A 9,319-nucleotide genomic window follows, 5' to 3' on the forward strand; every position below is an offset into this window, starting at 1 on the left:
ATTGAGCGAGTGTGTCTGCGGCTGTCAAGGTGAGGATATCATAGGATAGGATTTACTGGCAGAAGATAAAAAGTGCCTCAAGCAAAACAAAGCAGGAACAAGCTGAACCGGCAGGTACACAGTCCACAGCGAGAAGCTGCACAATCACACACAAAACACAAGCCCGAAAAGAACCAGCACTGCTGGCACCCAGACGCGGCAGCGCCAGCCCAAGCGCGAAGCCGCGCAGACAAGCAGCCTAAGGGTCAAGCAATCAAGCAACAAGCAGCAGGAGCATGCAGGAGGAATAAAATCCCTTAGACGCGATACCCGGAGGCAGCCGACTGACCACTGTCAGTCGAGACGTCCGCGGCTGCCGCCACAAAGCGGGCGGCCGCGGACGGAGAAAGGGCAGCCGCCGACAAGGAGCCGGCGTTGCCCGGGGGTCCGCCTGGGGCAGCGGACGGAGGGAGGCTGGACACAGGAACACGGTACCGCTCGAGGTAGTCCTCCTCGCTAGCCTCCGAGTCAGCGGTAGCCAAGTCAGTGGTAGCCGCCCGTGACGGCGGCAACGCCGCGGCAATGCCCAAGGACCGGCGTGACCCGGCGACCGATGCCGGGGAGGAAGCAGGCGAGCTCGGACCAGCAGCAAGCACCCCAGTGGTGTCGAGCTCTCCGGAGGCACCCGACGTCACAGTGAGGGACGGAGACGCCTCGCCAGCTCCGCGCCCATCGTCGGGGCCACTCGAAGGGTGTCCCCCATCGGAGTCGGAGACCTCCGGCGAAGACTCCTCGGGCGACTCGACAAAGTCCGAGGAGGAGCTGTCCTCTGGCTCGAGAAGTGCTTGCGCCCGCAAGGGCGTCATGCGCCTCGCACCAGACAAGAGCGCTTCCAGCGTCAGCTGCATGGTGAGGCGCTGATAGGTGGCGGCGCGTTTGCGAGCCAAGACCTCAGCAGCAGGTCCGTCATCAGGCACAAAGTGCCGACCAAACGCCGCATCCTCAAGAGGCATTGAGCGCTGAGCAATGATGTCCGCCAAATACCAGATGAAGCGGAGGGTGTCAGGATGCAGGGTACCGTCCGTCGAGATGGCAAGAGGGATGAACGCTCGAGGAGGAGTAGTCATGGCATATGCAGCGCGATGTTTGCGAATCTTCTCAGACGCTGCAACATGGAGGGCGTCGAGGTTGACCTCCCCCCACTTGGTCAGGTCGGCAGAGCTACCAATGTAAGGGTGGACCAACGTCACGTCCGCCATCAAGCCCTCGTACTGCTCGGACCCTCGATCGCGGATTCCAGGGATGTGGATATCGCCCTTCATCTTGCGGCCATGAGGATGGGAGGGTACCTGCCGTCGAGAACGAGGATCCCCCACTGTATCGATGACGCTCTGAAGACCAGCTTCGTTCAGCATCGACCGAATCGTACGAGTAAGGTTGTCATGCGCCGTGGGAAGCTTGGAGGATCGGCGTTTGCAGGTCTGGAGATGATGTGCAGCAACGGAGGGATCGAGCTCGCGCTGACATCCATCACATTTCGTCGGACACTGGCAGATCGGCATGCCATGGAGATAGCAGTCGAGCATCTGAGCATAGCGGTGCGGTGCTGATCGGTCAGCGCAGCGCGAGCATGCACATCATGATGGCGAGGGAAGACGCGCATGACAAGAGGGGTCACATTTCGCTGCGCAGGGGGAGGAATGAAGTGCTCATGAGACGAGTCGACGAGAGCGCGCAAACCAGGGATGTGTACCACAGATGCCGGGGGGCGTCCTGCGTCATCAGGCACAGCAGCCGGGGCAGGTGGGATCGCCGCGCCATCTGCAGCCGGTGCAGGAGCCTTGACACGACGGTAGAGGATCGCTCCAGCATTATGAACGAAGTCGTGCGCCTCAACGAAGAAGGTCGCCAGAGGATGCTTCTGGGCACGGAGAGATCTCGAGCAGTGAACGTCGAGGGTGGTGACGCAGGGGATGCTGAAGGAGGAGGCGAGGAGGGAGAGGCCCGCCCAGACGACGGCGATGACGAACGCCGAGACCAGCAGGGTGTAGCATGGATGTATAGGATTTACTGGCGCGGTTTTTTAGCGGTGCTTGCTGCAGAGCATCACCGCCTGCCGGTCGCAGCGGGCGATCTCCCGCAGCTCGCCGGGGATGGCCCCGAACAGGTCGTAGAGGAACTGGCGGTTGAAGGGCGTCGCGTCGATCCAGACGAGCGCCTGGTGCACCGCCCGGTTCAGCAGGGTGGGGCTGGCGGGGGGCTGCAGCGGGGGCACGGACCCCCGGTAGGGGAGGTTGCTGAGCGGCCAGCTCCCGTCGACCAACGCGCGGGGGGTGGCGGCCAGCGCCGGCCCGTTTGTGTAAGGCAATGGATTTACTGGCAGAAGGTAAAAAGTGCCTCAAGCAGAACAAAGCAGGAACAAGCTAAACCTCCAGGCACACAGCACACAGCGAGAAGCGGCACAATCACACAGAGTGTGTAGTAGAGGGTATATAGGATGTACTGGCAGAAGGTAAAAAGTGCCTCAAGCAAAACAAAGCAGGAACTTGGCAAGCTGAACCGGCAGGCACACAGTCCACAGCGAGAAGCGGCACAATCACACACAAAACACAAGCCCGAAAAGAACCAGCACTGCTGGCACCCAGACGCGGCAGCGCCAGCCCAAGCGCGAAGCCGCGCAGACAAGCAGCCTAAGGGTCAAGCAATCCCAGCAGGGGATGTTGCCGAAGGTCTGCTGCACCTGGCTGTTCATGAAGACGCACGAGATCCCCGCCTGGTTGATGCACTGCTCGTGCGTCATGCAGGGGCTCTGCTGCGTCTGCGGCACGCTGCAGGAGCACTGCTTCCGGATCGGGTCGCACCCGTAGCGGTTGACGGATCGGCCCGGACCGGGTTGACGTCGGCGCCGAAGGGGCAGATGACGGCCGGATGTACCGACCGGCGCGGCTACCCAGCAGGGCTACTCGGCTCAAGGCGCCGGAAGTTTCCCGAATCGGCCTGGCCCAAGGCACACAGTGTCCGCTTCCGAGTGGCCCGAGGCCCGGGCCCGAGGCACTGCGGCACTGCCTCGGCCGGGCAGTGCCGGGCGGCCCGAGGCACTTGAAATGAGATGAGCGGGGATGTGGCCCTATCTGCATGGAGTCTTACGCGGCGGAGGCATGCAGGACTGTGGCTGCGCAGGTGAAGATGGAGGGGGAGGAGGGAAGAGGAAGAGGCGAGTGAGCGTAGAAGAGGGAGAGCAAGGGAGGTAAGGAGATGTAGGAGGAACAGAAATGTGGATGTTCGTAACGCAGGGACTCATTCTTTTTTTTCCAGCTCAGTGAAGCGATCGGCTTTCAGGCAGTGACACAGTCTGCGCTTGACACTCTGACGGAGGTGAGTTGAGAAGATGTTTCCATGGCAGTGAGGGTCTCTAAGAAGACGACAGATCTTGATCAAGTACATCGAGGAGGTTGGCTATCAATCGCACTCCCTGGCAGAGTTGGCTGGAAGGACTCAGGTTCGGCATCCCCTTTCATCCTTCCTGCTGGTATCAAGTGGGAGGGCAGGATAACCTGCTCGACGTTCGGAGCGCGCTTCAAGATGTTGGGACCACCTTGCCTGAGCTTTACTTGTTTGCCAGCTTCTGAAACATGCAACGCTGCTCACTCGCTGTAGGTTCATGCAACGTAACGAGCTCCGTTATGCCAAGGCAGAGGTGTGAATGACAGACGACAGTGACATGTATTCATCATTCTCAGGTCCGCTTCCCTGTCTCTCGACCACCTCGTCCTCGAGAGCGTTTCGGTAACTGAGCTCGAGGATGAGATGGGCGAAAGACTTGATTGGGTTCAAGGTCAAGAAGAGGCGGAGGAGCTGCCTCCTCACGTTCCTTCTTTTCTTCCTCCATTCCCGAGGTCAGTCCGACAGTCTCTCACCTGACCTCACGTGGAGCGACAGCAAGCATACCTACCTCGCCACCTCCAAGCCGCAGGGCGAGAGGTGATGGGCAACAACCTGAAGATCGTGTTTCATATGCTGCAGAGGTGACGCCAAGACCGCGAAGAAGCAGAAGCACAAGAGGAACAGGTGCAATACTTCTGATCTCCTTCGCCTATACGTGAGGTCTGGTGCAGGCAGCTGGAAGAAGCTCTGCAGAAGCTTGCGGACGCTCCGAAGAAGAAACGCAAAGTAAGTCGTTGAAGTGTGCAGGCGTCAGCATTTGAGCGGCTTCAGGCGCAAGAGACCTTCGGCGAGCCTGAAGCTGAGCAGCAGCGAGATGACGAGGGTGAGCATGGAATCGAGGGGCGATGGGTTGGTAAAGGTTGTCTTAATCAGGAATAGTGACGGAGAAAGAAGTCAGCGAAGAGAGCGTAATGTTCTTCTCTGCAAAACTTCTTGTTTTCACCTCCTCCGCAGGTAATGCAGAATCCAGCTCTGCAAGAAGCAGGTAATTTTTGGCATTTACTGTGATTCTTGGCTCTTTTTGTCTTCTCCTCTCGTCTCGGTGCGTGAGAGGAATGCTACAGCCAAGGTGAACGATGTACTTGCCGACGACGATGTCCGGAAGGTTCGTGGGGAGAAACATTATGCATGACAGCTGCTTACATGAAGTTACAGTCCATCGAAGCAGAACCGAATAATCAGGAGGCAGCAAACAAAGATGCAGAGAACACAAGCACAAGCCACAGACAGTGAGCTTCGCTCTTCAGCGGTCTATTAGCATCTTACTTGTCACAGATTCTCTCTCTCCCTCCCTGCTAGCGATGGAACAATGAGGGTCAGTCGCATTCTCGTGCCCTGGGCTGTTGGTGTGACTTGAAACAGGAGATGGAGGGAGGGACGCGAACAGGAGACGAACGTGACAAGGACAAGTAAGTGCCTGAGGTGCCGATGAACATCCTGACGTATCGATAGGAAAAGGCAGAAGGCTGCCAGGATTCTGGCAACAGTGCACACTGAACAGGTAAGGGACGAGGTTTGGAGACGAGGAAGGGAAAGAGGAACGATATTGGGGATTGGGTGCGAACGAGGAAGCAGAGAGGAGAAATCGAAGGAAGACAATCGAAGCTGTGATTCTCTGATGAGCTTCTGATCCATGGCCGTCGATACAGGAGAGGGAGGCAACCACGGGCAATGTGGATGCTGGGAGGTCACCAGCAGACATTGCAAGGACTCCAGAAGATCTTGACTGAACGAAGGAAGAGGCAAAGCAGGAGCAAGAACTTTAAATCTGATTACGTGTAAACAATCTCAAATTCTCTCAAACAAACTGCTGGATCTTGGCAAGGTCGTACTCGTAGGGACCTGACACTCCACTCATCCTCACGCACGCAACTTGTTGCAACGTACCTGCCGCTGGTGCCTGAAAGAACTTGGTGTTTGCCTGGGAGACGTCCTGCTTGCTGTCAGCTGCTTGAGCCATGAGCATCAGGCTGTTACCATGAGACCAGACTCTTCGCCTTCAGGATACGGATGGATGTCCGCTCCCATGCTCCCCTCCGAGAATCCCTCAAGCAGCTGCGTCATCATTGTCAGTGCTTTCGCCAATGACCTGGTCACCTTCTTCTCAAGCTCAGCTCCCCGCTCCCAAGATTTACATTACTAACACTCATGGCACAAGTATGCTGCCTGATTCCATTCTAACTCAGATTCTAAGTGATTCCATTCTAACTCAGATTCTAAGTGATTCCATTCTAACTCAGATTCTAAGTGATTCCATTCTAACTCAGATTCTAAGTGATTCCATTCTAACTCAGATTCTAAGTGATTCCATTCTAACTCAGATTCTAAGTGATTCCATTCTAACTCAGATTCTAAGTGATTCCATTCTAACTCAGATTCTAAGTGATTCCATTCTAACTCAGATTCTAAGTCTGCTGCAATCATTCACTCAATTCTGGTTTCTCGTGACTCTGTCCTGCCTCCTCCCAAGAGAATCTGATCACCAACATTTGAACCTGCATCCCTCGCATCCTCATCCCTCAGGTCAATCCTATCACCCGCACCCTTGCCCTCCAGCTCTTCCATACATCTCCTCTTCAGTTATCTGGTCTCGACAATCCGCTCTTTCCCCACATCATTTCTGGTTTGGTGCATTCCCTCTCTTCACTCCTCCTCCTCCTGCTCCCTTTTCTCCTGCTCCTTCTTTTCTTCCTCCTCCTCCTCCTCCTCCTGCTCCCTTTTCTCCTGCTCCTTCTTTTCCTCCTCCTCCTCCTCCTCCTCCTCCTCCTCCTCCTCCTCTCCTTACCATCTGCCCATTCACGATCTTCAATCCCTTTGCGAACAACATGGCGGCGACTCTTCACTACCCTACCTCATTCTGTGCTGTACCCTGGCAGTGACCCTCCGTATAGATGATAAATGCACCGGTACTGAAGACTTTAGACACCACCCCACCCACACCTACTCGATTTCAACGACCCTTGAGGGGTCAAGTTAGGAGCAGAGGGTGGTGGCAGTTGTTGTGGGGGTGGGGGTGATTTTTTTCTTTTTCTTTTTTCTTTTTTTCTTTCTTCTTCTTTTTTTCCCCATTCTGGAGGTTTGGTTTGAAATCCACGAACCGGAGCTAGGAAGGAGAACAAGAAGGGAAGAGGAGAGGAGAGGAGAGGAGAGGAGGAGCAGCGAAGAGAGCAGAGCAGAGCAGAGCAGAGCAGAGCAGAAGAGAACAGAAGAGAACAGAAGAGGAGCGAAGAGAAGAGAACAGAAGAAAAGAGCAGGTCAGGGCGGGCAGGGCAGGAGGAGAGGAGAGGAGAGGAGGGGGGAGGGAGACGAGCAGAGCAGAGGAGGACAGGACAGGACAGGACGGAGGCGGGGAGAGGACAAGAGAGGAGAAGAGAGTAGAGTAGAGTATCAAAGAATAGGGAAGGGAAGAGAAGAGAGACAGAGAGGAGAAGGGAGAATGTGAGAAATGTGTAGGACAAAGACGCGTGGAGGAGAGACATAAAGTAAAAGGCATCCAAGACTTGGTTGCAGGAAAGGAGCAAGGGAGGCAAACTGTAGAAAGAGCAGAGATAAGGGTACAAAAAGAGCGAGGAGGAAACAAGGAGAACGTAGCCATGATAGTGCGAAATCTTGAAGACACGACGAAGACTTCAATTGAATTGTGATTTAAGGGAACACAAGGTAAAGCTAGTAGGAAGTGAAAGTCAAGCTTTGGGAGCGAGACATGAGCAGGGAGGTGAATGGCAAAGCAATACAAGGCAATACTATTGCTTCAATTGTTTACTTAATCAAGTAGAGGGCAACAAATGTTCTCGTTCACTACATTTGATGCAGATGCCATCGCGCAAGAAGTCCAAGTCTTCTAAGACGAAGTCAGCGAGTCATCCACCAGCAAAGAAAAATGGGAACAAGACGAAGACATCAGCTAAGACAGCAGCCAAGACATCAGCTAAGACAGCAGCTAAGACAACAGCTAAGACATCAGCGAAGACATCAGCCAAGACAACAGCTAAGACAGCAGCTAAGACATCAGCGAAGACAGCAGCCAAGACAACAGCTAAGACAACAGCGAAGACATCAGCCAAGACAGCAGCTAAGACAGCAGCTAAGACAACAGCCAAGACAGATCCAAAGACAACAGTCAAGAGAACGTCTCGAGCCGCTCCAGCCAATCCTGTATCTATCGCTGCTTCTCAGGTGATGTCGACAGGAAAACGGAAGCAACCAAGCGAAGTCGAAAGTAATTCACGGAAGAGAGCCAAGGGGCCTCAAGACCAGAGGTCGACCTCCAAGTCGCCGCCCAGCCCCTCCAAGGCAGGACAGAGCAAGAAGTCGGAGCCGAGGAGCAAATCGAAGAGCACGGCAAGCAAGCAGGACCTGAAAGCTTCTCAAGACCCTCCAAAGGCAGCGGAAGCGCCCAAGAGAAGTCCAGCTGGACGTTCATCCAGAGACGCGGAGAAGTCAAAGGCATCGGGGATCACATCTAAGATGTCCAGCAAGACTCCAGCTGAAAGGCAGAGGAGCAAGGTGCCCTTGAAGAAGACGATCCAGAAGGCGAGAAGCAGCAGCGCTCACTCGCTCCCTCCTCCTCCTCAGGCAGGCAAGAACCTGCAGCTGAAGCCCAGCAGGCAGCGCAAAGCTGATGACAAGCTCACCCCACAGCTGGAGGAGCAGAAACCAACGCAGACCAAGAAGATCGCGAGCAAGTCAGGGAAGGAGACGAGCAAGGGTCCAGCAGGGAAGATTGAAGAGAACGAAAGCTCCAAGGCTGATGGAAGAAAGGAGGAAAGTGGAAGTCGAGAAGGAGAAATGCTTGGGGAGAGCGCGAAGGAGGAAGCGAAAGCTTTCTACAAGTACTCGCACTCGGGCTGCAAGTCGAAGACTCGCTTCGTTTGCTCGATGGATAGAAGGGGAAGGTCGGCCCCTCTTCTGATCTCTTGTGTCCTCATGTCTTTCTTCAGAGGAACGCGTGGAGCGAGGAGGAGAAGGAAGCTCTCATTGCAGGCGTCGAAAAGTTCGGCAGGTGCTGGGCGGCGATTCTGAGAGCCAACGCGGAAATCTTTCACCCTGCGAGGACACAGGTTGACTTGAAGGTCCGTTGCAGCTGGGGTCTTGCTGGTGCTGACGAGGGAGCAGGACAAGTGGAGAGGCCTGAGGCAGCCGCCCAAGGAGACGGTGAGAGGGTACGGGGCGAGCACGCACTTCCGAGCCAAAGTAGAGGGAGCGAGCCATGCGCGCGTGCGGTGGACGGAAAAGGTATGAGGAGGGGAAGAGGGGGGAGGAGATGAAAGGAGCACAGGAGGAGGAGATGCTCGCCAAGGGCGTGTCACAGTTCGGGCCCAAGTGGACTGCCATCCTTACCAACCTGCCTGGATTCCACGCATGCCGAACGTGAGATGGAGGGTAGAGACCGAGGTGGTGGTGGAGGGGGAGGGAAATTTGTTGGGGCGCGGCAGGCGATTCTGAGAATGAGGCAGGTCGGTTGACCTCAAGGATAAGTGGCGCAACATGGAGAAGATGAAAAGTAGGCAGCAATGAGAATGAATGAAGACCCTTGTAATCGGTCCTCCTCCTCCTCCTCCTCCTCCTCCTCCTCCTCCTCCTCCTCCTCTAGATCACTGCCAAAATTGCTTCCTTGAGGCGCCCCTTGATCGCCTCCACTACAAATTCCGTCGCTTCCTTGGTGCCTGTGACCGTCACCTGTTGATTGTCAACTCCCTCCCCTCCCTCCTCTCCTCTTCTCTTCTTGATCTTCTCCTCTTCTCTTCTTGATCTTCTCCTCTTCTCTTCTTGATCTCCTTCTCATCTCTTCTGGATCTTCTACTCTTCTCTTATTGATCTTCTTCTCTTCTCTTCTTGATCTTCTTCTCTTCTCTTATTGATCTTCTTGTCTTCTCGTATTGATCTTCTCCTCTTC

The 9,319-nt window shown here is 55.2% G+C and overlaps 4 protein-coding genes across 4 annotated transcripts; 2 read left to right on the plus strand and 2 right to left on the minus strand.

Annotated features, from left to right (window-relative positions):
* Nucleotides 1-296: 296 nt before the first annotated feature.
* On the minus strand, nucleotides 297-2,779 carry GUITHDRAFT_122223 (hypothetical protein; the record flags this gene model as incomplete). The annotated part of the gene is made up of 4 exons (XM_005818502.1): nucleotides 297-1,585; nucleotides 1,720-2,049; nucleotides 2,606-2,669; nucleotides 2,720-2,779. 4 exons carry the CDS (start codon nucleotides 2,777-2,779, stop codon nucleotides 297-299), a joined length of 1,743 nt encoding a protein of 580 aa, XP_005818559.1.
* A 335-nt stretch (nucleotides 2,780-3,114) lies between these two features.
* GUITHDRAFT_122224 (hypothetical protein) lies at nucleotides 3,115-5,153 on the plus strand (the record flags this gene model as incomplete). The annotated part of the gene is made up of 19 exons (XM_005818503.1): nucleotides 3,115-3,159; nucleotides 3,295-3,354; nucleotides 3,407-3,478; nucleotides 3,528-3,592; nucleotides 3,637-3,676; nucleotides 3,720-3,765; nucleotides 3,815-3,875; nucleotides 3,919-3,960; nucleotides 4,003-4,047; nucleotides 4,095-4,149; nucleotides 4,195-4,246; nucleotides 4,297-4,331; nucleotides 4,378-4,408; nucleotides 4,488-4,528; nucleotides 4,579-4,652; nucleotides 4,699-4,738; nucleotides 4,786-4,832; nucleotides 4,876-4,924; nucleotides 5,073-5,153. The coding sequence occupies 19 exons, from the start codon at nucleotides 3,115-3,117 to the stop codon at nucleotides 5,151-5,153; spliced, it is 981 nt and encodes a 326-aa protein (XP_005818560.1).
* Nucleotides 5,154-5,171: 18 nt separating this feature from the next.
* On the minus strand, nucleotides 5,172-6,255 carry GUITHDRAFT_156544 (hypothetical protein). Its single transcript, XM_005818504.1, has 4 exons — nucleotides 6,209-6,255; nucleotides 5,401-5,478; nucleotides 5,311-5,356; nucleotides 5,172-5,265 (listed from the first exon to the last, which is right to left on the minus strand). Exons 1-4 carry the CDS (start codon nucleotides 6,248-6,250, stop codon nucleotides 5,222-5,224), a joined length of 210 nt encoding a protein of 69 aa, XP_005818561.1. The 5' UTR covers nucleotides 6,251-6,255; the 3' UTR covers nucleotides 5,172-5,221.
* Nucleotides 6,256-7,230: 975 nt separating this feature from the next.
* On the plus strand, nucleotides 7,231-8,940 carry GUITHDRAFT_122225 (hypothetical protein; the record flags this gene model as incomplete). Its single annotated transcript, XM_005818505.1, has 5 exons — nucleotides 7,231-8,292; nucleotides 8,364-8,483; nucleotides 8,539-8,658; nucleotides 8,702-8,793; nucleotides 8,880-8,940. 5 exons carry the CDS (start codon nucleotides 7,231-7,233, stop codon nucleotides 8,938-8,940), a joined length of 1,455 nt encoding a protein of 484 aa, XP_005818562.1.
* Nucleotides 8,941-9,319: the final 379 nt, after the last annotated feature.

This window comes from Guillardia theta, assembly GCF_000315625.1.
Source record: "Guillardia theta CCMP2712 unplaced genomic scaffold GUITHscaffold_298, whole genome shotgun sequence".
Classification (NCBI taxonomy): Eukaryota; class Cryptophyceae; order Pyrenomonadales; family Geminigeraceae; genus Guillardia; species Guillardia theta.